The sequence below is a fragment of the Mustela nivalis genome (assembly GCF_964662115.1).
Source record: "Mustela nivalis genome assembly, chromosome: 2".
NCBI lineage: Eukaryota > Metazoa > Chordata > Mammalia > Carnivora > Mustelidae > Mustela > Mustela nivalis.
In genome coordinates, this window is record NC_139021.1 from 1862533 (window position 1) to 1888496 (window position 25964).

The window sequence follows — 25964 nt, forward strand, 5'->3', positions numbered from 1 at the left end:
TGGGACTGAGAAGATTCGAAGGAACCCGCGAACCAGAGAAGAAATCGCAGTGGAGACCGTTGCCCTCGTGACGGGAACAGCAGAGCGGGGGCACACCCGGCCTTGGGGTGCGGCTGGAGGAGAGCTCTGGGTGCCTCCCTCTGGAGAAGAAGCTGAACATCGCGAGGTCGGTCTCCGTCTCAAGAAGCTGGAAAAGCAGCACCGAACTGAGTTCTGAGAAAATCCACGGGAAGAAGCAGAGATCCCTGGAGTAGGAAACCGGTGCGTGTTGTTCCGCTCCGGCGGAGCCGGCGCTCGCTGTGTTTGGGAGGTTCATAGTGAACCTGGAACATCAGTCATGAAGCAGAGCACGCAGATTACGGGCGCCAGGAGTGACAGCAGCTAGATCGGGGACCCCACGCACTCGGCCGATAGAGGTGTGAAGATGCCGTGACACGACTTTATGTCAATAAACTGGCTGCTCAGGCGGGACACCTAGATTATTATTTTTTTTTTAAGAAAAAAATGTAAGTTACCAAGACGTACCGAAAGTCTGGAAAGTCCGGTATTTGTTACAGAAATGAAATAAGCAATTCTGCAATTTCCATTGGTTAAAATGCTACCAAGAAAATTCAAGACCTCAGTGATTTTATTGGTGAGTTTTTCCAGATGTTTGAGGAATAAACATTACTAGTTCTCATAGACTCTTAAGTAAAATTAAGAGGCGGACACGTGTCTCCTAGCTTGGCGAGGCAGCGAGCTGTGTTGCCGGATTCCTACGACGGCGTCACAAAAAGGAAGGGAACGTTCTCTCAGGAGCATAAGAGCAAAGACCCTAACCACACCACCAGCGGGCGTGATCTGACAGTATGTAAAAGGGTGATACCATTGTCCTAAAGCGGGCCTTACTCTGGGGCGTGGAGCTGGTTTATTTTCAGGAATAACCCACATAGGCCGCCATGTCCTTGGAGCAAGACTGCGGTGGGGAGGGACGAGTCCTTGGTGAGCGTGTGCACCCCTGCGGGTGGGGGCAGAGCTCTCAGTGGGCTGGGGACGGAAGAGCCTTTAATCTCACGGTGGGCGGCTTCCAAAGCCCTGCGGTTAGTGCCACACGGGCTGCTGAGACATGAAAAGCGTCCCTCCTGAGACCGAGGGCGAGACACAGGGTCTGGTCCTGTTCCCCCCCCCCCCCCCCACCGCGCTGGAGAGTGTGTCTGCTGCACTGAGACGTGAAGCAGAAGCGACAGGTGTAAGAGGAACCGGGGAGGAAGCAGGCCCCGCAGAGACAGCGCAACTGCGTTGCTGGAAAAGGTGGGCGAGCCTGCGGTGAACTGAGCTGAGAAGCGACTGTGACAGGGTCTGTGTCTGAGGGGACACCGTGCCAGCAGCACAGCGCACGAAGAAATGTGAACAGTGGCCTCACTTGTGAGAGCACCAGACCCGGGAGAGGCCTTCCCCAGCCGTTGGAGCAAGGGTGCTGCCGTGTGGTAGGGAATGGAGGTCGGTTTGGGGTTTGATGCCGGGCTGCTGGGGTTTTGAGCCGGGAGAAGGGATCCTGTTGGGCAACAGGCAAGTCCACGTCCAGACACCCCTGGCCTTGCATCTTGGTATTGCCTGTGCAGAGAAGAGCCAGCAGGGTCAGCCTCCGCGGTGGGTGTGGTCCCCTGCAGCTAGCAGGCCCCTCCTGACCGTTGACTGGCTTGCACGCATCCCCATGTGGCCGTAGAGGGACCCCGTCTCTCCCCCACCCCCCGCAGGGGACAGACGCAGCAGTGGGCTTGGCCAGGTGCCACAGGATGCACGTGCTTTCACAGAACAAAAGAGTCTGCATCTCCTCCGAAACAGGGAAAGACGTTGTCTCACGAGCCAGCAAGTGCAGCACAGCTGGGAAGGCTCTGTCTCTTGGTGGGGAAGTGCTCCAGGCCGTGGTCCGTTCTTATGTGGCTGAGAGGGGCCGGGAGGGCACAGGCACAAGGCTGCCTTTGCCAGCAGATCCTTTCCCGAAACCCGCCCCCCCGTGTGCAAGAAGGATTTGAGTTAGAACATGGATCTACGTGTGAGAGAGAAAGCAGTGACGCTTCTAGAAGACACCATGGGAGTCTGTCTGCACGTCTTCATGGTGAGCGAACATTTCTTGCACAGATGAGAAGGTACCACGTATAGAGCAGATCAACTTGACGTCCTTAAATCAACATACCCTTCAGTGCAAGAGACAGTGTTCACGTATGTGTGTTTGGGAAGCCCTGATGTCCGTAATATATGAAGATCTCTGAGAAATCAATAAGAAAGAGGCAGACAACCCATTTCAAAATCATGGAAGGGTAGAATCCTTAGGCATGTCACAAACGGGGACATCGACGTGGCCGGTAGCGCATAGACGTGTCACAAAAGGGGACGTCCACATGGTCAGAGTGCACGGATGTGTGCTCAGTGGGTGTCCTCAGAAGCGGGCCGAGGGAGCCCATGGAGCTCAATCCCGGCCCCTCCCCTCACACCCACCAACGCACTCACATGGTCAGCCTCGCAAGGGCCGGGAGGCTGTGCCGTCGGAGGCGTACAGATGCTGCCCCTCTGGACCCTGAAATGCTTCCTGGGTTCACGCCTTCTTTTTCCTGTGACCTTGCAGTCCTCCCCCAAGTGCACAGCCCGTGGCGAGGCACCTGTGTGTTCTCCCGAAGTCACGCTGAAGGCGTCTCATAGTGCTGGGAAGACAGCCAGCCCACGGGGCAGCGGCCAGATCCCTCGTGCTGGATTCCCGCATGGAGGCTGTAGCGCCAGGAAAAGCCAGCTGTCGCCAGTGGGGCCCGCCGTGTGATCTCAGAGTGTCGAGCCAGAGAAGCCCGAAACCAGAGCAGAGGGAGGTCAAAGCCAGGCCACGGGGATGGGCACGTTAGAAGCTAGAACATTCCCCTTGGTCGGAGGCAGCGTGATGGCCAGGGGCTGGAGGGGCGTGGCAGGGTCCTGGTGAGTTCCGTGTCATGCCTGAGGACTTTCTTCTGTAAGAATTCAGACTGTGCATGATGTTCGTAATATATGAGGATCAGACAGGGTCTGATTTCTGGACTGCAGATGTGCTGTCTTTCAGCCACATTTTTTTTTAAAAAAGGAAGAGAACGGTCAGCAGTGTTTCTGAGAAACTATGAGAGATGAGATTATTTCCAGGAATTCTGCAAACCGCGAACAGGGAGATGACACACTATCCTCTTTAACATGGGCGTGGCTGCGACCCTGATCTCGCAGACTCTGGGGCGCCGTCTGCAGGCCCGGTGGTCCTGGCCGGAGTGAGGGGTGCCCACCGGCCACCTTCTCCCGTCTGAGCCAAGTGCTGGCTGCAGGTCAGCCGACGAGCATCCGCTCTCCGGGTCGGGTCCACGGTCCATCTCAGACCTGGTCAAGCGGAGCCAGTGGGGGCGCTGGGTGTGTCTGGGCTGGCTCCTGGCCCTCGCTGGGGACGGTCCACGGTCTGTGCTGCCGTCAGCCGGCTTGGCGCACGTTTCCGCCAGAGCACCGTGTGTTGGCTGGAAATCCTCTTGTGCTTGCACAGGGCGGGTGCCCCTGGCCTCTGGGCCCCAGTGCCGCCTTGTCGGGTGGGTGTCCGGGGGAAGGATTGCTGTGGTCGCGCCAGTTCTGACATTCTGGGCTTTGACGCATCTCCAGGCACTTCCACCTGCTAACAAACGGCGTCATTTATTGCTTGGGGAGATGGATGGCCAGCCTTGGGCCGCTGAACAAAAGCAGTTTTCCCAAGCCTGTGACGGCTCACGCCCTGACCCCTGCCCTCCCACCAGGGTCATGGACGTTCCTGCGCAGAGCCCGGGGTCGGAGTGCGCGGGAAAGGGGCCCCTTTCCCAGAGTCCCCGAGAACCCAGGGAGCCTGTGTGCCTCCGCCCGCCTGGCTCTTCTCACGGGAAAGCGCTCTCAGCGCCGCGGCCCAGCGGTCACGTTGGTTTGTGCATTTCTTCCGCACAGAGTGGGACCCAAACCATCGGCCTTGGAGGGAGGAGAAAGCCGTCTTTGTTGGCGGCCTCTTGTGCTGGAAAGCCATCACAGGGCTGTCTCCTCCACACCGGCCCAGCGCCTTGCCAGCAAATCCCTGATCCCCAAACGGGGCCTTTGTGAGGAGAATAAAGGGGCGCTTTCTGGTGCTCTCGGGAGATCAGGTGTCCCAGCCATTTCTTGCTGCCCTGCCTTCTGTCTTGCTGTGCGCTGCTGGAGGAGGGGCGGGCCGTACCTGTGCAGGTGAGGACATGCAGGCCTCTCTGTCCCCAGCTGCCGGGCTGCCTCTGCGGGCCGCATCCAGGGAAGGTGGCTGTGGTGTCAGGCACATCTGAGTGCTTCTGCCGGTCGGTCTGTAGGCGTCATGGTGGTTTTTCCAGCCCCTTCTCCCAGGCTTGCAGGGAGCCTTCCTCTATCTTGGGCCCCGGGTCCACAGATGAGGGGCCCTCGGGGACTGTTGGGCAGACCGGGGAGGCTTTCCGAACGCCGTGCCCAGGCGGCATTCCCACTGGAGCCGATGGGCCGGGCCAGGCCCCTGGGAGAGGTGGCCCTCACACCCCTCTCTGGGGGCAGCACGGTCCCTCGGCGTCCCCTCTGGCTTCTGCTGACGCGTCATCTTCACGTGCACCTGCTGACACAGCGAGGTGGTTCCTCCTCTCGCTCCTTTCCCTGACTCTGCGCCAGGGTGCCGGGGGCAGAGGGAGGCCGGGAACCTGCCAGGTGGCACAGCCAGCGTGCGCCCTGGGCCTTGCCGCCTGGGCCGGGGTGTGAGTGAGTGCTCAGCGAGGAGACCCCCACTCGGTCCCTTTTGGCGCGAGCGAGGGTGCCCGGCAGCGCCCAGAAGGGACGTGGGACAGGTCTGGCCGGTGGCACAGCGGTGTGCTAAGCACCTGGGGCTCTGGGGCGCTTGTCCCCAGGACACTGAGGCCCCGAGCCTGCTGTGCCGGGCCGGAAGCCATGGCTCAGCTCCCGTGCCCGCCCCCTGCTGCCGCCCGCCCACAGCGGAAGGGGAGGCGGTAATTGCCACCTTGGACCCTAGCGCTTGTCAACAGATTTTGTAGATCTTTTATTTTATGTTCATTTCTCCACGTATTGATTTCTGTAAAGGCCTCTGCCGACGCTGGGGGGAAGAGGCTCCGCCCGCCGTAGCGTGGGGTGGGGGCAGAACGTTGGCTTTGGAAGCAGAGCTGGGTGAGTGGGGGCCTCTCTGTGCCCCTGGGGCCCCCGCACCGCCCCCTCTTTACCCCAGTGTGAGCATGCCTGCCTTGCAGGTCGTGAGCCCCACTGGAGAGAGGAGCGCTGGCCTCCTGCCTTGTCCCTGCCGTGGCTCCCGGGGCTGGCCCTCGCATGGGCACAGGGCCTTCTGCAGGCCTTTGTCCAAACTGGGCTGAATTCGTTGTCTTTGTGACATGTTGGTTTCTGTGCCCGGCCAAGCCTGTCGGTACGCGGGGCTCTCGCCGTCCGCCGGCTGTACCCCGGGGCTGGCGCAGGGTGGGCCAGGGGGGCCGGGACGGTGGGTGGGGGGTGGTGCTCTCCCAGCTGCCGAGGCCCTGTGACGGCTGCCTGGCGGGGGCCCCGTGCTGGCCCCTGCCCTGGCCAGCGCCCTTCCCTGTGGCCCCGAGAGGCATAGGGGCGGGGTGGGAAGCTGGTCTTGTCACGAAGGGAAGAGAGTGGACAGGCCGGTGGTCGTCTCCAGAGCCTCCTTTCGGACTGCCCAGTGCGGAGTGTCCTAGAGACACGGAGCCTGCAGAGGGAGGCTCCGTGAGGGAGCGGAGGGCCAGTCCCGCATTTCAGTCCAGGCCCATTGCCCGGACGCGCAGAGGGGGCTCGACCAGGGTTCGGGCTGGCATTGGGAGACCGGGGGCCTGCTGTACCCTGCCCTCTGTCCCTGTGCCAGCATGGTCTCTGGACAGGGGAAGGGTGTTGTGCTCAGAGCCAGCACCTGGGGCGGGAGTGAGGGCAGGAGAGTTGCCGAGGAGGCCCGGGTGCAGCTCGGGGGACAGGGTCAGCTGGGGAGGAAGCTGCTCCAACCCGGGGGCCGGGGCAGCCCCTCCCACACCCCTGGTCTCAGGCGGACTGTCCTTGTGGCTTCTTGCTCCGGGGCTCCTCTGTGTTGGAGCTGAAGCCCCAGCTTCACATCCTGCCTGTTCTGGGTTCCTTGGCCTCTTGGCCTCAATGTCCTTATCTGTAAAATGGGCTCAGGGCTCTTTGCAGGGCGGTCAGAGGTGTCAGAGACAGCAGGTGGGAGGCACGGAGCCTGGGGTCTTCCGCTGGCTCAGCGCATCCTGCAGCCTTCCGTGATGCCGATCCCCGTCTCTCACAGACGCACACACACTCACACATGTACACACGTGTAGCTACACACCCACACACACCCAGCCCCCATGTAAAGCCGAGCTCAGCTGACCTGGGGGTGGGGAGCGGCTGTGAGCGGGCTTTGGCTTTCTGATGGGGGAGGAGGGGCAGAGGCGGGCATGGCGGTCGTCTTTGCTGTTGCACGTTTTCCGTGGGAAGCCACGGCTCCAGAGTGGGACCCGGGCCCGCCCGCCCCCCTCAGCCCTGTGGGGTGCGCAGCGCGGAGACGGCTCTCCACAGGCAGCCCTGCACATCCACTCACTTGTACTCGGAGTCCTATCAGAGAGCAGATCGTTAATTGAAGGAAAAAGCCACATTTTATTGAATTCCAAGATCAGGTAAATTAAAGCAGTCAACACAGAACGGAAAGACATGAAAGGCCCCTGGCACCCTCCCCCGGGTCCAGTCTCCTGGCACCCTCCCCCGGGTCCAGTCTCCGTGAAGGTGTGTGCGGGACGCACCGTCCCCCGTGGCGTGCGTGCCCTGCTGTGTGGGTGGCCACACCTCCGTTTCCACAGCCCCTGCCTGGCGGCTAGACCCTGACCATGACCTGCGGCCGCCCCCAGAGTGGACTTGCGGTGGGCTCACAGCCCTGTAAGAAGCTGGGTTTGTGTCCATGTGTGAGGGGGCATTTCTTGGGTGTCACAGCAGCTGGGGACACGAGGAGTCTGAACTCCAGCAGGGCTGTGGTGGGGAGCAGGGGGCTGCTGAGTGCGTCTGGTGGCCAGACCTGGGGTGGCCCGAGGTGGGCTCGGGACGTCTGTTGGACCCTGGTCCCTGTAGTGGCCCCACGTGGCAAGGCCCCGTGGCTGTGGGTCCTCTCCCCTCCGAGAGTGCGGGCTGGGGGCTCTGCAGATCCCTGGAGGCCCCGGTGCCCAAAGCCGTGAGCCCGGGCAGCAGCTGTGTCCTCAGCCTGGTGGGCAGTCCGGCGCACCCGCATTAACTGGTCTGTCTCTGTTGCCGGCAGAGTCCCCGGGCCCCTTTTGCTGAACTGCCTGATGATGAAAAGACCTTTAACGGGACTGATGGCATGTGGCAGGGCCAGGAGCAGGCGCTACTTCCGGAGACCCCGGAGGAGGACCTGGAGGCCGTCCGGCTGCGCGAGGAAGCCGTCCTGCGGATCGAGGTGAGGACCGGCCTGCAGAGCGTGCGTGGGCAGCGGGACTGTGTGAGTGACCGTGCCACTGGCCTCTTGTCCCGGGTGCTGGAAGTGCATCGGGAGCGCAGCAGGGACGCTGGCTCCGCGGACAGTGGGGCTGACCCCCCAAGCCCCTGCGTGCAGATGTGGGTGCGTTCTCTGCCCCCCGCCGGCCTCCGTCTCTTCCTCTGCCTGGGACGTTGGAGCTGCTTCCAGAGGCTCCGTTTCTGGATGCATATTCTCTGAAAGTAGCTTCTTCTAGAAAAATGAGAACCTGGGCAAGTTGGTAAACTGAGTCAGTGGCACAGAACTTGTGGCTGTGTTTGCTGTCCACCATGAGAGACGGAAGATACCCCCCCAGGGAGGCGGAGCTCAGCCCCCTTACTTCTGGGCCCCCTCCCCACTTCAGCCGCTGCCTCCGTGAGGACCCGTCCCTTCACACTGTCCTGCTTCCCAGAGGGGAAAGTCCACCGGCTTGTGGCCCGGGCAGGAGGTGGCACGGGGACACGAAGCTTCGCTCTGCTGAGACATCCAGAGAAGGACCAAGCACACACACACGGGGAGCCCTGTCTGCTGGCACAGCAAGACCGGCTTTCCACCAGCAGCTGAGCGAGGGATCCGAGCACGATTGCCCCTGAAGACACGGGGTGCTGGGGTCCTGAGAGGCGGGGAGACTTACTTGGCTCCTCTTTGGCTCGAGAACTCCGGTCCCTGTAGGAAGGGCCCAGCGGCCCCTCTGGCGCACTGTCTGTGGGTAGTGGGGAGAAGGGGCAGAGGTTGGGAGGCTGGGCAGCCGGGTGAGGGCGGGGGGCCATGCTGTGCTTGAGGAAGGGGTCTTGTCCGGGTGCTGGAAGCTGAGGGCAGGGCCCTGGGCATAAGGACATGGGCGGGGTGAGGGCTGGCCCGGGGAGAGGCCAGGACCCCCTGAGTAGGTGAGCACCCACCTCTGAGAGCAAACATGAAGTGGGGGCCTCCAGGCTGGGGTTCCGAGGAGGTGGGTAGGGTACCTCCTGCACTGGGCAGCCCAGGCCTGTGCCCTGCTCTAGTTCTCTGTATGGTCACTAGGCAGAGGGTGGGTTTTACCAGGGCTGATCAGCCCACCTTAGCTGAGTGGGAGGGGCCTGGGGCCCGGGCCCCCCAGGAACTGGGGTAGTGTGGGAGTTGCCTGAATTCAGCCAGTCCCTTTGTGGCCCTCAGAGCCCCGGCGTGGTCAGCAGGGGGGACCACTGTGGCTAGGCTTGCGGGAGCTAGGGTCTCCACGTGTGGCACAAGGGGCCGTGGACGCATGGCCAGCCCTTGTCTGTGGGTCTGTCTCCCAGACTGCACTGCTGGCCCTGGTGACGGAGGCTCGCAGAGCATACAGGGAGGGAGGGGCCCGCAGTGCCAGCCGGGACAGGCTGGACCCCGGGGGACAGGTGGGCTGCCCCAGGCCCCCACAGGGCTGGCCCAAAGCCCAGCTGCTCAGGGTCTGCGGGGCCGTCTGTCCAGAGCTACAGAGGACAGCAGAGAGGTGTGGCTGCCGCTTGGGGATGTCTGTGGGCGGCTCACACGGCCTCCCCGTGCCACCGAGCAGGCTGCTTACCACCGGCGCGGTCTGCCCCCACCTCCTTCCCTCCGTCCCTGTCAGTTCCGCGCCTCCCCTTCCTCTGGCTGCTGCAGTGCTGTCTGTCCACCGGAGCCGGGCCCCCACGCGGGTGTCTGTGCCCGTGCCCAAAGCCCGGGCCGCAGAGCTGGACGCACCGTCCCTCCACCCCTCGCTTCCGTCCTGCTCTGGGGCTCATGCTCCTCCCGCGGAGCCGCTGGGACCTGTGGACGGTGACTCTGCTCTGCCCCGGCCCGACCCGCCCCCCTCAGCCCGGCTCTACCCAGCTCAGCCCTGCCCCACCCCGCCCTGCTCTGTGGCCCCCCCACTCCTACTAACCCTCCACCCCCCAGGCGGCTTGGCCGCTTACAGGCTGCGTTGGCACAGCTGACCCCCGCCTGGCCTCACCGTCCTCCGTCCTGATCCCTGGCTTCGTGGGCCTGGACGCTGCAGGCTTATCCCCCCTTCCCCAAGTGCTAGCAGAGTGGCCTAGGGCAGACCCAGGCCCCCCGTGGGCCTCAGCTTCCCTCCTGTGGGAAGTGCCGGGCCACTCCCATGAGGGCTGCCGGAGCGCGTGGAGGGTTGGGAGGAGGGCGGCGGGGCCACGCAGTGCGGCCCGCCTGAGACACCCCTGCCCTAGACTATCTGCAGTTTGGGCTGGTGACTAGAGCTGGGAAGGAAGGCGCCCGTGGGCAGGGGGAGCTCTGGGGACACCACCCGTGGAGAGCAGTGCCTGGCAGCTGCCCCAGGGGCGACTGTGCTCCTGCAGAGGGGGCCGGCCAGGCTCTCAGGCCACGTCACCCCCTTCCTGAAGGGGGAGGCCAACTCCTGGGGCCCACGGGGCCTGAGCCCTGGCTCGTCCTGGGAAAGGTGCATCTGGAGGGGCGTGTCCAGCCCTGGGCAGGAGTCAGAGGATGGGCCCCTCCGACGAGGAGTGCGGGGGGCTTGAGGCACGGCCCCCCTTCTGCCAGGCTAGTTCCGGGACTTTCTGGGGCTGCTTATTCTCACCTCTGATTTGGAAGCAGCTGGTCTCTGGACTGAGCCTAGGGTCCCTTCCTGACACTGGTCCTCAGTGGGCTGTGACCTGGGTGACCCCAAACCTCCCGTGGCCCTGAGGGGCTCGGTATCACGGCTGCTGTAAAGCGGGAAGGGCCGCTTCCGTTCCACTCGGAGCGCAGGCTTTAACTGGGCGTGGGTGGGAGGAAGCAGGACCGCAGAGGCTCCCCATTAAGCTGCCTCCAGAGCTGCCAGCCCCCCAACACCGTGGGCTGGCTGGTGACTGGCGGTGGGCAGCTTTGCCCCCAGGCCTGTGTGCCGGCCCTTGGTGGTCTGTCCGTCCACCACAGCTGTGCTGGAGCCCCACCAGCGGCCGGCTCCTTCTTCTCTGTGGCCTCAGTGCCGCCTCCTGGGAGTCCGGCCTGTGGGGCTGAGGCCCCACTTCCCGTTCCCATTGACCGTGGACCCTCGTCCTGTGCTCTCCCCAGCGGATTGCGCCCCGCAAGGCCGTGGCCGGTCTGGGCAGAGCTGGCTCCTCAGGCCGCAGCTTCTCACATCCCTTTCAGCCTTAGGTCCCCTCTCTGAGCCCATTCCCTAGCGCTGGGGACCCCCTCCGAAAATGGGCTGTGGGCAGCTGCCTCTGAAAGCCTCGACTGAGCCCCTTGTCCAGAAGAGCAGAAGGTATGTGTCCAGGGACTTGTGCTCCAAGGCGGCAGGCCAGGAGGCCCCTCATTCCTTTCTCCTGGGAATGAGGCTGCCGGGGAGGGCGGCTAGTCCGGTGTCCTCACAGCAGCGGCCAAGCCCACCCGTGGTCCAGCGTGGCCTGCCGCCACCAGGGCCGTCCTGGCACAAAGGGAAGTCTCGCTGCGGAGCCTGGGGGGCTGCTGTGGTGGTAGCCGGAAATTCCTCGTCCCCATGTAGGGAGGGGCCGTCTGGCCTCTGTCAGCTCTTAATGGCAGAGGGGAAGTGAAGGTCTGGCCCAGGTTCGAGTCCTAGCCATGCCGCTGCCTGGCCATGAGAGCGCCTAGGGGTCTCCTGGGAGCTTCGGTTTCTCTGTAAGACGGGACTGTGGTCTTGGGAGTTGTTGAAAGGCTTAAGGGAACCCAAAGGACCTTTGTGAGCCCACAGGTGACCGTGCACCGCAGAGCTGGGCTGCCTCCAGGGGTCTCACCTGGGCAGAGCCAGATCTGGCAGTGGGGGGTGGGGGTGGGCAGGGTGCAGCTCACAGCTGGCCCCCCAAGTCCCCCAGCCCCTACTCACCCCTCCCTGGGAGCTCCTGGAGGGCCGTGCCCTAGTTCACACCCTGCCGGGCCTGGGGAAGGTGTGAACTGACTAGGGGTTCACCCCAGCAGGAGGCTTGGGGGTGCTTCTGTGACCCAGCAGCAGGCAGCCCACAGCCTCACCTGGGCTCTGGTGGTCAAGGTGGTTACGGCGGTGCAGACGTGTGGGGTGCCGCTAGGAACAGCATGGCAGGTGGGTTGGGGGTCCCCCTGGCCCTCCGGCACCGACCCGGGAGCACACACACTTCCCTTGGCCCTTTCCGCCAGCTGCCCTGGCTCTCTGAACCCGCTGGCGCCTTCCTGCCCGGACCCTGTTCCTGTAGACGCTCCAGCACCTTCCTCCTGCTCTGTACCTTCCAGTCTTGGTGCAGGTGTTGTCCGTCTGAAATTCTGGGCTCCCCTGTGCGTCGTTGAGTGTACTGTGTCACGGACCGTCTTGTGATTTTTCTCTGCGAGAACCGAGCCCGTGGTCGTCGCGGTGTCCTAACCACAGAGGACGCATGACATGATGACTGTCGTGCAGACAAATGGCTGGGTGGAGACGGGTGGGGGGCGGAGGGACGGATGGCGCGCGGGCAGCTGCGCGGGGGCCGGTGGGGGCGTGAGCGAGGTTTACGTGGCGGGCCTCCCGAGTGGGGCTGGGACTTAACGAGGAGGCTCCGTTGCCTGTTTATACGCTGCTTTATCAGCCCTCACAGCAGCCCCGCGAGAGTGAGCGCTCCTGTGTTCCAATTTTATCCGAGACGATGCGGAGGCTGAGAGAAGCCGCCTCACTTGGCCCGGCGCAGCACCAGTGTGGCAGGGCGGGGCCTTGAGCCCGGGCTGCGTGACTCAGGCGCAGGGTGTGCTGGTGGCAGCACGGTCCGATCCCCGCCCCTCTGTTGGCCTCCCTGGGGCGGGGGAAGTGTGCAGGCGGTCCCCGAGGTGTGCAGGGCCCAGGGGCCGCTGCCTAACTCTGGCTGAGACCCCGCCTTCTGTCCGAAGGGTGGGGCAGCCTGTCCCCTCCCAGGGCCGCGGAGGTCCAGCGGGATGGGCCGCGCCTCCCGCCAAGGCCAGCACCTAGCAAGCTTGCCGGGCTCGGGTCTGGCTAATGGAGCTGGGACTCGAGTCGCGTGTCCATCCACTCCTGTCCTGGGCAGCCCATCGGGCCTGACCGCCGGCTGTGCCCCGGGCTCCCCCTGCCGAGCCTCACCTGATCTCTCCTGTGCAGGCGGCGCTGCCCACTCCCTCTGGGGCGGCGTCACCTGACCCAGCCCAGGAACTGCTCTGTCGCCACTGCTACGTGGCAGGCCCAGGAGGGAGGGGGCTCAGGACGAGGGGTCTCTGCAGGGCAGAGCCCCGGGGTGCCCTCCTGGAGGTCGGCACGGTGCAACCGGAACGCAGGGGCGGGGGTTTGACGGGGCTGATGACTATGAATCCGTGAATAAGTCAGTGAAACTGGGCGTTCCGCTACCTGGAACAGTCGTGCTCATAGGCTGGCAGTTGCCAAGATCCTAATTATAAGAAGAGCTGGTGTAATGGAAAAAGTGCTGCGGTGTTTTCTTGCTTCTCATTCCTGACGGCGAGGGAGCGCGCAGGTGCACTTGCACACGCGCCTCGCGGTTTTCCCGCGCCCCGTGCAAGGCTGTTACTCCGCGGTGCCAGGAGAAGAGGAGAAAGAAGATTCTGTGAGAGCTTTTAATGAGTTCTAGTTTTAGAAGAAATCAGGAAAATAATTGCATGATTTAAACGTTTACTAAGTGAAGGTGTTTTGCGTTTTTCCATGTCGCCCACTCTCCCGCTCTCCTGGGCCGCCGCTGGCGCCGCCTGCCGTCCCTGGAGGGCGCCCTCCTGGGGCAGCTCTGGGGGACTTCTGGGCCCCCAGTGCGGGCCCACCACCCCTCAGGCCCGTGACCAGCCTGGCTCCGAGCCCCCCACCCCAGAACGAGGACTGGGCTTCTGCTGGAATGTGGCTCCCACCGGGGCTCCAGGCCCACATGTTTGGCGTAACCTCCAGGGGAGCCCAGGAGTTGGGTCCCACTTGCCCTTGGCCTTGTTCTCCAGGAACCAAGGCGTGCCCAGGGGTCCAGGCACAGTGACCAGAGGGACATCGTCCCTGCCAGTGGCCTGGGCCCAGATGTTGCCGTTCTGCATGCTCCCTCCGGCTTGAGGCCACCCGTCCACACCTCTTCTGTCAGGCCCTCCCTCGTGGCAAATTAGCAGCTCTGTCCCCAGAGCCGGCCTTGTCTAGTTACCCCAGCGATGCTGCAGACGGTGCAGACACCTCAGGAGGCCCCAGTGACGGGAGTGTCTTGCAGGAGGCACACACCCCGGAGCCAGGCACCCTGGGTGGAGAGCCGTCCATAGGGCCCCACCTCCCCACTCGTCCCTGGAGCTGTTGGGGGGCCCGTAGGCAGGGGCTTGCAGGGGGCTGCTGCCTGGGGGTCCGGGAGGGGTCTGCAGCCCCAAGCTCACCAGCCCTTCCCCATAGTCTGTTTCCCTCCTGAGGGCGGCCCCTCGCAGCATCCCTGTTGTCTGCCGGGTTCATGCAGCCCTCGGACCTGGCAGACACCAGCAGAAGCACGTGGGGCCATGGAACACTTGCTCCACAGCACCCTCCCTGCCCGCTCCTTTGCTGAGGGAGACTGGGTCCCTAGGCCAGCCGTGATCCTGCGTGGGAGAAGATGGAGTGATGGAGTGCATGTCCGTGAGTCCTGCCCATGTGGGTGACACCCCCGTGTACGGACTTCCAGGTGTCGTGACTGCCAGGGTGCCCCAAAGCAGTGAGGTCTGGCTTTGTAGTGGCCTGGGGCAGGCCAGCCCAGACTTGGCGCCAACGTTGATTAGTCTCGTGTCCTCGGGAGAGATCCTTGACCTCTTGGTGACTTGGCCTCCCTGTCTCCCCAGTCCTCCAAGTGCGGTTACCGGCAGGCATGCTCACATACAGCGTGGGGAGACCGAGTCCCCTTAGAAAGGCTCCTAGGAGTCCCAGAGTCCAGGTGCACCCAGGGCCAGGCTCAGGGCCCCCTAACAAGCCTCCTATGAGGGAGGCCTTGGTGACCAAGCTGGAGGTTGGATGTGATGGCCTGTGCCGGGCCTTTGACAGGGCTTAGGTGGAAACCTGGAAATCTGGGCAGGGAAGCAGGGTGACTGAGGCCCTCAGAGCCTGCAGTCTTGGTTTCGTGACCTTGACGTCTCGGCTTTAGGGTAGAGCCTAGGTTTGGGCTCCCCGGCTGATAGCCTCGCTCAGAAGGCTGTGATGACGGGAAGCTTAGAAGAGGGCCCAGGCTCAGGGCCACCTAGCACCCTCCGATGGTAGATGGATGGATGGATGGATGGACGGATGGATGGGTGGATGGATGCTGCCATCCTGCAGAGCCGAGACCCACAGGCTTGCCAGTGGGCCGCCACCTTCCCAGCCACGGGCTGTTTCTACCGAGCAGCTGTCTGCCTGCACTGTGGCTAAACCCGTAATTGAATTGTGAGCGACAGTACATACAGGGTTAAGATCGTGCTAATTGCTTCATTTCCCAGAACACTCCTAAAAAGAAATGAGTTTCCCCGTCCTGTCTTGATGACCCTTGTGGAAATCGATTGAGGTTCCAGAATGAGCTGCAGAGAGGGTGGGCCTGGGGTCAGGTTCCCACTCCTGCCTTCCCTGCTGCTCTCACTGGCCTGAAGGACTCTTCCCTGAGTCATGCTCGGCCCTGGCCATGGGCCGGGCTCCTGGGGAGGAAGCTTTGGTTTTGCTTACACGATAGATGAGGAAATCTGGCCCTGAGGTGAATGGTCTTGTGCACAGTCACCTGGCCAGCGGGTGGAGGAGCTGTGCCCTGCAAAGTGGCCTTCAGGGAAAGTGTGGCCTTGGAGCCAGTGGGCACAGGTGCCAGTCCCAGCTATCTCTCTCTCTCAGAGGCCCCGCAGGTCACGGACCCCCTTGAGTGTACACAACCTTTACTGTCGGCCGTTGGGACCTGGCCTGAGGGGTGCTGCCGAGTACGACAGTGTTGTGCAACGTGCCCCCAACACTGCTCCAGGGGTGTGGCCACATCCCTCACAAGCGGCCCTGCTACTTCGCTGGCAAATGCAGATAAGACAGTTGGGCCACACGGAAGACGTGAGACATGCTTACGTGGGATGCCCCAAACCTTCCTGGTGCAAATCTCTACTCCTTACCATGTTCATGGCTTCATGAAGCCACTCAGTCTTTCCATGGGACTGGCGTCCGTCCACCGCCCACCATCCACCATCCAGCATCCATCTTTGTATCTACCTGTCCACCCTTTAATTTGCTGTTTATCCATCCATATGTCCGTTGTCTGTCCACCTTCCACCACCCATCCATCTGCCACCCATCCACCCACCCCTCCACCCGTCCATCCGTCATCTCTATCCCTACAACCATCTCTCCATCCATCCATCCACCCATCCGCCATCCACCCACCCATCCATCTGCCATCTGTCTACCATCCATCCGTCCGTCCGTCCACCCACCCATCAACCCATCCACCCATCCATCCATCCGTCCACCCATTCACTATCCATCCATCCATCTGTCCACCCACCCATCCGTCCATCCATCCATCCGCCATCCACCCACTCATCCATCCATGTGTCCATCCATCATCTCTCCACCCGTCCGTTCTCCATCCCCCGTCCACCCACCATCCACCCAACCCCTCCAGGATATATTGAGCAGCACTTGGGTGCTGGCTTGTGCCAGGGGCTGTGTGTTTGTGGAGAGGGAGAGAGCCCCTCCTTTACTCGAGGAGCCTGAGAGCAAGTACGGGGAGCGAGGTGTCCCCAGGGCTGACAGGCCTGTAGGAGCTGCAGATGGTGTTGGCAGCACTGCTCTGCACTTGACTGTAGCCCCAGGGGCCAGCGCTGGTCATCTCTACCCAGTGTGGTGCCTTACAGCCAGGGATACCCAGGGACCTCGGGGTTTGGCCTTGAGACCAGGAAAGAATATTCAGATCCCAGACCTATCTCTGCCTTGTCTCGGGGGTGGTGGCCCAGGCTTGCTCCTGGTTCTTGGCTTTCACCCAGCACTCCCTGACGACTGTGCCCTTGACCACTGCACCTAATGGCCATCCTCTTGTTTCCACAGAGTGACTTGTTGGATGTCAATCAGATCATCAAGGACTTGGCTTCCATGGTGGCAGAGCAAAGAGATGCCATCGGTGGGTACCCGTGCTACCCTCTAAGCACCTGCCCCCCATGGCCACATGCCCTTCCCCCTAGGTGTGGGCAGGCTGCCTCCCAGACGAACGAGAGCCAGGGCGGTTCTGGAGGTCTGAGCCTCTGCTTCCCTCTCTGTGTCCCCGGTGTCCCCAGCCCCTCAGGAAGGCTGGGTTTGGGGAGGCTCTTGCAAGAGGGCGGCCCACCCTTTCTGCTCATTGAGGAGTCTGGGCCTCCATGCCTCCCGCCCTGGGTCTTCCTCCCACTCGAGGACTCTCCAGGTTGAGGACAGACTGCGCTAGGTCGGGGAGGGGTCAAGGCTGCAGCTTGTGACCCAGCAGAGAGTGCTGGACACGCGGAGCCCAGAGCTGCCTTGGGGTTTCCATGCCTCAGGAAATGGGTGTGGTGGGGGCAGGGCTGCATCAGGGGGGACCTGGCCCTGGTCTCTGTGTTCCCTCCATGTGAGGACGTTGGCCCCACCTAGCCTGTCCTCTCTACCCAGGTGGCCACGTGGTTCTTCGGCTGCAGCCCTGAGTGCCTGGGAGGCCAGGGGGTGGGGGGCATGTAATAGGAACCGTGGGTCCCTGGCCCAGAAGCATGGGGCCGACTCTTGGCACTAGAGCCACTGGCTAGCACCGCCAGCTCCCAGCCAGCCTCTGTCACCCGCTCTGTTCCCAGGTTCTGAAGTCTGTGTGTGCCCTGCTCCCCGCTGGGCAGCCCAGCCATCCCCTGCTGCATGGGCAGGAGAGGAAGGGACTGGGGAGGGCGGGGCCTGCTGCCAGGAGGGCGGGGCCTTCTGCCCAGCACGTGGGCCTTTCACTCCTCCCAGCCTGGGCTGCGCAGTAGAGCCGTGCTCTGGGGTGTGCAGTGGGTGCCCTGGCAGCCCTCGCACCGCTCCCCCCAGGCCCCTGCCTGCCTGGGCTGCATGTCTTCCTGCCTCGCAGCCCTGTTGGCCTCAGCGTGGCTGTGGCCGCTGTTCCTGCCTCCTCTGACTACCTCTGGGCGGGGTGTGCTGAGTGTTCTGTCCACTCCAGATGTCACCCAGGTGGTCATTCAGTCCCAGGGACAGACTAGTTGAGAGGGGCACGTGCAGAGTGGGCTGAGTCGCAGCCACTGTGATCAGGGCCTGGGGACCTTGGGGCACCTGGAGTGGGGCACCAGGGGCCGAGTGCTGCTGAGACCTGAGGACCCCACCGTGTGCTGCTGTGGGCGGTCTTACTGTGCTGGGGGATGGGCAGGGGCCCGTGCGCCTTTGCAGAGACAGTGGAGGCCGTGAGCTTGGTGATGGGCAGGGGCCCGTGCGCTCCTCTGCAGGGACAGTGGAGGCCGTGAGCTTGGTGATGGGCAGGGGCCCGTGTGCTCCTCTGCAGGGACAGTGGAGGCCGTGAGCTTGGTGTTGCTTGGCTGGGCCCGGCCCCAGCCCGCCTGCCCCCCGTCCCCCTAGCTGGCCACTGGCCTCTGCCTGCCCCTTCAGCCTCTGGTGCCTTTCCAGGGTCCGGCAGCAGCAAGGCCACATGCCAGCAGAGCTCCAGCCCTGAGCCCGCCGCGGCAGCCCCGCTGCCCGGGCTGGGCTGTGTGTCCCTGCGGCAGGGCCTCCACTCCCGTACCAAGACACGCAAGCCCAACTTCAGCCCCCAGGAGACGGAAGTGCTGGTACGGAGGGTGACGCGCCACTACCCGCTGCTGTTTGGGGCGCTGCGGGGCCCGCCCTCCCGGAAGCACCGAACGTGGAACAAGATCCTGCAGGCGGTGAACGCGCTGGGCCATTGCCGGCGCGACCTGGGCGACCTGAAGCACAAGTGGCGGGACCTGCGCGGGGCGGTACGCAAGAAGCTGGCCGAGCGCCCGCCGGCCCCCGGCCTCCTGCTCACCCCTGTCGAGCGCATGGTGGCCGAGACCTTCTCAGCCCCAGCCCCCCCAGGCGAGGGCCAGGCTGCCGAGCCCCTGCCAAGTAAGTGAGCCCCCTGGACCTGCCCCCGTGCTGGCGGTACGGTGAAGGGCCCCAGGGAGCGGGACCCTCGGGAGGGCTGGGGCCTGTGGGTCTGCCCACCGCCCGCGTGGTAGCTCTCTGCTTCCAGCTGGGGAACTGAGCCTGGGGTCAGAGAGGGGCCCGTCCGCCTGGGCAGCTGAGGAGCTGAGGATCAGAGCCAGGCTCCTCCTGGCCCCAAGCTGGGAGCCCTGCTGGGGGTCCCCCCACCATGACCTAGCACAGCCGAGGGCCCCCAGAGGCTCAGGGAGCGGAGGACAAGGGGCCATGCTTCCCTCCCTATCCCCACCTGGGGCCACTCTCCCGGTGTGGGGGAGGGGACCGCCCCTTCCCATGCTCTCATTATGGGGGCTCTTCTCCCTGGGGTCACTCAGCCCCCTGACCAGGGCAGTCTCCAGTGGCTCCCTGCTTCCCAGGGTACACGGACCCTCTGACTCTGAGCCCATGTGCCCGTCTGTAGGGCCCCCCTTTGCTGGAAGTTTCTGTACCTGGTAAGGAAGGCCTAGGGGGTGTGATGGGGTCTTCCCTGCCACGCACAGCCCCCTCCGGCTCCCAGAGGTGCTGGCTTGGACTTCTGCTCACCACCACCTTCCATGCCTCCTGCCGCTCCGCCTCCTCGAGATGCCTCGGAATGTCCCAGTCAGGCTGCTCGCGGCAGCTGCACCCCTGCTCTCGGCCGACACAGACTCTGCTTCCTGAGGAGCTGTTGGACGCACCTTGGGGATGAAGCTTGGAGCAGGCCCAGCTCTCCTGAAGGCCACACACTGCAGCACAGGACTCAGCCTGCACGCAGGCACGCCGGCAGTTGGCCACGGCGCGGCTTGTACGGGCCCGGCGGAAGACGTGGGTGGACACACCGTTCCCTGGCACTGGCCTTGCTCGTGGGCCTGGGGGACGGCGCGGGATGCGTCCAGCCTCTCAGGCCAGGGGAGGCTGCCACATTCTGCTAGAGACAGAGCCAGACCCGGTTTTGGGGTGCACACTGGAGTGCCTGGGCCCACCCCACGAGTCCCTAGCCCTGCAGCCCGGCCCGAACTTGGTGATCGTGTTGTTCCTGAAGGTCGCTGGTGCTGGCTCAGCAAACTGGCTGATGGTGGGGTCCAGTCCAGCACAGATGTCCCTGCCTGCGCGGCTGGGCCGGGAGCCCCCTTCCCTAGACCCTGCAGGCTCCGGGCTCGCCTCCGTCACAGTGGCGGCTGACTGGTCCCTTAGTGATGGGAGCCCCTCCTGGGGTTGTGCATCCTGGGCTGACTGTCGCGAGCGACCGAGGGCGAGGGAGTGGCCTGGGGCCGGATCTCCCTGGAAGGGCTGAGTGTGGGTCAGGGAGGCGGCTGCAGACCCTGATTCGGGGCAGGAGGCGGTGGCAGAGATGACTGCGGCGCGGCACACCAGTTCTTCTGTCTGGGTCAGCGGTGGCCTGGTGCCTGGGCAGGGGGAGGCCTGCAGGGGCTCCTCGCGGCCACAGGGGCTATGGGTAGCCCGTTGGCAGAGTTGGGGGCCTCCGCGGGGGGCTGAGCGGGCAGCTCTCTGTGCTTTGGGGTGCACCCCTGCTATCTCTGAATGTTTGGAGGTGGTGCTGGCGGGAGGTTCTCTCCCCCACAGGCCTGGCCCAGAGTCTGGGCACCCTGTGGTCTCCGGAGCAGAGCCCCTGCGTGGGAGTGGGGGTGAGCAGGGGGCGCCTGTAGATCTGCCCCGAACAACCAGGGGTCTTTAGGAGGGAGCAGAAGTGGTTCAGGGCAGATGAAGCATCAGAGCGAGCAGGCCAGGTGGTGGGGGGCTGCCCAGTAGCCCCTTGGGGAAGGAGCCGGCTGTGGGGGGCGGGTCTGCTTAGTGTGGCAGCCCAGGGCAGAGCCGAGTCCGATCTGGGGAGCGCTCTGTGGGCTGGGTATGTTTGTTCTTGGTCCGAGGTGGGCTTGGCCGTGGGCTCGCTCGTGTCTCCAGGCCGTCTCTTGCCGTCAGAGCTGGTTCCCAGTGTCCCCAGGGCCTGTGCTGGAGGCTGACCAGACTCGGGCTTTCTTGGAGCCTGAGAGCAGGGTGCAGGGCGGCCCAGGCTCTGTCCCCAACACTGCAGTCTGTCTGTGCGTGGAGGTCATCACTCCTGTCTTGGGCGTCCGTCTCTAACCTCCGCAGGGGGAGGGCGGGGTTGCCGCTGCCCAAGGCCTCGGGGTGCGAGCTGGCTCCTTGGCACGTCCGCGGGGCCGAGGCAGGACCAGGGGCCTGGGTGGCCGATGCGCTGCCAGTGCTGCAGGTGGGGGAGAAGCAGGGCTGCCCCAGCGCGAGAAGGGGTAAATCCCTCCTTGCTCTCCTCCCGGTGGGGCTCCGCGTGGAGGGCCTGGGGAAGGGACCCCGGAGGAGACAGCCGCCCCTCAGAGCCGTCGCGGGCAGAGGCTGGGTGTCCCCTGCCACCGCGCTCCGCTCCGGACTGGACGTGTCGCGGTCCAGGGAGATGGAAGAGAGCAATCGGGCTGTTTCTGCCCCCCGACGTCCTTGGAGCCTGGAGTCCTGTCACCTCCTCCTCGGAGAAGGAGCTGCGTGTTGGCGGCAGCCGGCGTCGCGGCCGCTGGTCTGCGAGGAGAGTGCCCCCTGCTGCGGCCACCTTCTCGCTCCGTCTCTGCAACCGGGTCCCTGGGGGTAGAGGAGGGCACGGTGTAGACCCGTCCTTCGTCGGGATCACACTCAGCTCCTGCCGAGGAGGATGTCGCCGTCTTCACTCACCATCGCTCTGTGTCTGCGTGGCCTGGCCTTGAGCTCCGAGCGGGTCCAGTTATGAATTTGGCGCGTGATTTCACCGTGGCATCACGGCGTGGAGTGCTCCAGTTTCCTGGGGCTGACCTGGGGCGCGTGGGGGTGGCTCGACTGTGCCGCCGGGGGGACAGCTCAGCGCCACACTGACCGCCCTACCCGGCGTGTGCCTGAGGCCCCACACTGAAGACGGAGCCGGTCGGCCACGGTCCGGAGACCTTGGGCCGGCGCAGTGCTGCCGGTCCCCTGCGCCTTTGCTGCCAGCCCAGGCAGGGGTCCTCCCCACGGCTCCACGACACCCACAGAGACAGGCCCCTGCTCCTTTCTTCGAGGCAGGGGCCGCGGTCAGGAGCAGGAGGACGGGCCCAGGGCACAGAAGAGTCACAGGCCAGGCCTCTTTCTGGGCTGGCCTCTGTCTTCTCCTGAGCGAGCTGCCCCTGTCCCTAGGTGCACCTCCTGATGGCTCTGGTGGCCAGTGGCTATGCCAGCCAGGTGGCCCAGCGCTCTTCCCGGCTCTGGAGGCTGGCCTCCTCGCCTGGTCTCCAGTAACGCCAGCATGGGGCCTCCGTGAGCCCGGGGTGGGGCAGCAGCCCTCCAGCCTACCCCATCTCTGGGCCTGGGCTCCCCAGGGCTTGCCCTTGGGGTGTCCTCAGGGTCACAATCTGTAATTCCTTCTGTTGTCTTGATTTGCAGATAGTATTGAAGCCAGCCTTGAGGCTGCGTCCTCGCACACAGAGGTGGCCAGCGAGCTCCTGGCAGGAGCCAGCCGGCATCAAGTAAGTCAGTATGAAGGGACAGGCCTGGCTGGCCCATGGCCCCCTCCGTCCCGTTTCCCTGGGAGGCCTAGGCCCCGCCCTGTACTTGGGAGGGCGCGCCCACAGGATCTTCTCAGAGCCAAGGGGGACTGGTGCTGCGGAGGGAAAGGTAGGGCTGCAGGGTCTGCACCTGCCGAGGCAGGTGGCCCTGGCCTTGGCCCAGCTGGCTTAGTGGCAGTCGGAGGGCAGGGAACTGGTCGTGAATGTGAACAGGGCGCGTGTGGGGGATCTAACTGCTGTGGGCGCTCAGGAGCGTGATCGCCAGGCTGCCTCTCCAGAAAGCTCTGTGGCGTCTCTTGTGCCCAGATGGGCAAGCTGGGTCTGTCCCCTTCCTCTGACCCTCCTCTGACCCTCCTGCCTGCACCAGCCGCCCAGGCCCCTGTGTGGCTCGGGGCTGCCTCTGGCCGGGCTCTGGTCTGGAGGCTGGGATGGGCGGCCCCTTCTTAGAGCCATCAGAGCCCGGCTTGGGGCAAGTTGGCTGCTCAGAGGGAGTGACAGCAAACATCAGGCCTGCATCTTTTTGCGATGGGGCTTCGCTCGAAGTCCCGGGGGCTGATGGCCAGGCCTCTGTGTGACCCGCTGCTGCCGTGTAAGCGCGTGATGGGGCCTGGTAGGCTTCGGCCCCATCAGGTGGGTGGAGGGCGGGGCAGCTGTGCCCACTCCCTCCTCACCGCTCACTGGCCCTTTGCTCCGCGCTGGGCTCTGACACTCAGGGATGGACACTGTAGAGCCTGTCTCTCCGCGAGGGGGCATCGCAGGGGGAGGGTGGAGTGGACGGGCCAGTCCAGTGAGAGGAGGGCTCTGGGCCGCTGGGGCAGGCTGACTTTCCCGGGAGGGCGCGCGCTCCATCTTGAAGGCCAAGTAGTGATTGTCCTGGTGGAGGGGGCGGCGCGCTCAGAGGCGGAAGGCGGAGCCACCCAGGCCCGCTCAGGATCCGGGGGCTGGAGTGCGAGCCCTGTGCGCTGGCCGCGGAGGGTGGGAGCAGCACACAGCACCCTGGGGAGAGCGAGGCCCATGATGCCCTCATTGCCTGGGGTCTCCGGGAAGTCACAGCTGGTGTTGGCTTCCCGTCTCCTGCATCGGCGGCCCTGGAAAGAGAAGTCGGGCTGACGGACAGCGGCCCCTGAGAGCGGGGAAGAACCAGGCTGGGCCAAGGTCTCGTCCGCAGGATGGGAGTGGAGGCAGGTTGACGTCAGCTCGGGGCTCACCGCCTGGCCCACGGCCCCGCAGCTTGCAGCACACGGAGGGCAGCCAGGCCCTCCAGCTGGGGCCTCTCCACCAGGTCTGGTCCTTCCGGGGCCCTCCTGGAGTGGAAGGTGCAGGTCGCAGATGACATGCAGGGCAGACTTGCCCGAAGCTCAGGGCCTGGCGTCCCTCGGATGGGAGCTCTTCCAACGGTGGGGCCTGCGGGCGCCCTCCCTACCGCGGCAGCTTGAGAGGGAAGCACTGAGCCGGCTGGTGGCTGCCTCTGGGAACCGCCGGGGCTGGCCGTCGGCGGGATCGGCGGGTGCCAGGACCACACGCGAAGACGGGGCCGTGAGGAGGAGGAGCGGCAGGAGGACGTGGAGGCGGCGCGGGGGGTCCTCATCGGGCCCAAGCCCCACCCCCGTCCCGTTCCCGGGAAGCCCACTGGACCCTCTGGTGACCCGATCCCTACGCCATTTCCGCTGCGGAGCGGTAACACCTGTGCCACACGTGAGGCGAGGCAGGCCCTGACGGGAGGTGCGGCCATATGGCTGCTGCATGGGAAGGTCCTGCTCATCGCCAGCACGGGGCCCGGGCCCAGGCCTCAGGTCCAGGTTTTCCCTGAGAAGTTGGCCAGTGTGCCCCCTACCCCACCCCACCTGACGAGAGAGAGGTGATGTCCCTACATGCACGCGTTGGGGCCGGCGGTTCCGGGACGAGCAGGGCTTCCCAGCTCTCAAGAGGCGGCGCCATGTTGCCGCCGAGGCTCTCGGATTCCTGTCCGGGACTGGTCCTGCTGCCCTGGGGAAGCTCTGGTGCACCTTCCCCTCCTCCCGGAACACCCACTCGTCGGAGGACCCGGAGATCGATGGGTGGGGGCCTGGATGGGTGGAAGGTTGGATGTGTGGGTGCACAGAGGTGTGGTGAACGGAAGGATGTTGGGTGGGCGGTGGGCGGGCGGCCGGTGGCTGGGCGCGCGGACAGATGAGTGTACGGAAGGAGGAGAGGAAGGGAAGAAGACGGTTGGATGTTGGAGGAAGAAACCGGCAGGTAGATGAGTGGGTGGTATTGCCGCGGAACAGGTGGGCGGGCGGCGGGGGCACAGACAGCGGCCAGCCGGCTGGGCGATGGACAAGCAGCAGGGCACCGAGGCTTCGCAGTTCCAGGCTGAGGTTAGGACCTCAGTGTTGCTGGATGAAGACTCACCCCGTGAGTCCCCCTAGTTTCCTCGTGTGGGTGCTGCTGCCCACCACCGAAGGCCACTGCAGACCCAAGCAGCTCTGTGTGCAGAGGCCCCTTCTGTCACCTCTCCGCCCCTCCGATGTGTCGCCCCATCATGGCTGCTGCGGCTGACGTTTCCTGTCTCCCTCCGCCAGCCGACGAGGACGATGACGCCCCCAGCGGCCTGTGGCTACCCCTGCGGACCCTGGAGGGGCCGAGCCTGCCGGAACCCGAGCCCTCGGACCGTCGAGGGACCATCCCCGCGCCTACGTCCTCGCCCTCCCCGCCGGCCTCTCCGGCCTCCCCAGCTTCCGTGCCCCCTGCGGCTGCGTTCCCAGGGGCCCTCGGGCCCTTCCCAACCCCCACCGCACCACCCCCACCCCCCTGGAGGCCCGCGGGGGAGGCCTCCGAGTTTGAGCAGCGGCTGCTGGACTCGCAGCGGCGACAGGGGGCCCTGCTGTCCCACTGGTCCCAGCAGCAGAGCGTGCTGATGGCCCAGCAGAACCGGCTGCTGCAGAGGCTGGCGGAGCAGAACCAGCGGCTGGCTGACGGCATGGAGGCCCTCAACCGCACCCTTGAGAAGCTGGTGGAGGCCTGCCCCATGCCGGGAGCCTCACCCCCCGTCAGGGACGGCACCCCTGCTGGCAGAGCGGCCTGCGGGCCCAGCGGAGGCTCCCGGGGCAGCCCCCAGCGCCCCCACCCGGGCCTGGAGGTCTTCTCAGGGATGATCCTGAAGGTGGAGGAGGAGGTCTGACCCCCCGAGGGCCACAGCAGGGACTGCAGCCCTTCTGGGAGGTGGGCTTGGGGGCAGCTGGGCTTAGCTGGGCCTCCATGGAGCCAGCGAGGACGAAGGACACCTTCATGGGCGTTGTCTGTGGGGCTCAATGATGTGCAGGGAAAGGCTCTGGGGCCGGCCCGTGGGTCCTGGGCAGACATCTACTCAGGGACCTTATGGCTGGAGGAGGCAGAGGGGCGGGGCTGAGCCCAGCCCCCACTCCCGTCCCGCGCTCTCACCGGCTGGGCTGCGTGCCTTGGAGGACAGCCGCAGGGGTACAGCGTCCCCCGACCTGGATAGCCCCCCTGCAAGCCGCCTCCTCCTCCTGCTTGTACGGGCTCTGTGGGCCGCGCTCCAACGCTTTCCACGATCCTGCCAAGGGAACCACGTCTTGCAGGCCTGCTGTCATTTCTCCTGGTTTTAGATCTGTGGTGTGAGAGACACACGGACACGTATGTGGGACTTGGTACTGTATTGGGTGGGATGCTGTTTTGTACCTCCTGATTTTCTCACAAAGAAGTTATTTTTCTTACATAAGCATAAAATAACCAAAAAAAAAAAAAAAAAGGCAGTAGCCGTGCTGATGATGCCCGCCAACCCGCTGCTGTGCTCAGCCCCGGCAGGGAGCCCCGAGCGCTGGCGGGGTGTTCAGATCTGCTCCATGGGCGACCTGCCGCACCCGTGCTAGGGTCCCTCAGGGAGCTGGTGTCCACCCCTGTCACACGGCTGCAGCCACACAGCTCCGCAGGGGCCAGC

At 64.5% G+C, this 25964-nt stretch overlaps 1 protein-coding gene across 1 annotated transcript in view; it reads left to right on the plus strand.

Annotated features, from left to right (window-relative positions):
* TSNARE1 (t-SNARE domain containing 1) overlaps window positions 1–25762 on the plus strand; it is an 86354-nt gene extending 60592 nt beyond the window's left edge. The window contains exons 11-14 of the mRNA XM_082720614.1: window positions 7298–7456; window positions 16413–16485; window positions 17976–18434; window positions 24589–25762. Coding sequence (XP_082576740.1) covers window positions 7298–7456; window positions 16413–16485; window positions 17976–18434; window positions 24589–25187 — 1290 coding nt within the window. The 3' untranslated portion in view covers window positions 25188–25762. The remainder of the gene's footprint in view (window positions 1–7297; window positions 7457–16412; window positions 16486–17975; window positions 18435–24588) is intronic.
* The last annotated feature ends 202 nt before the right edge of the window (window positions 25763–25964 follow it).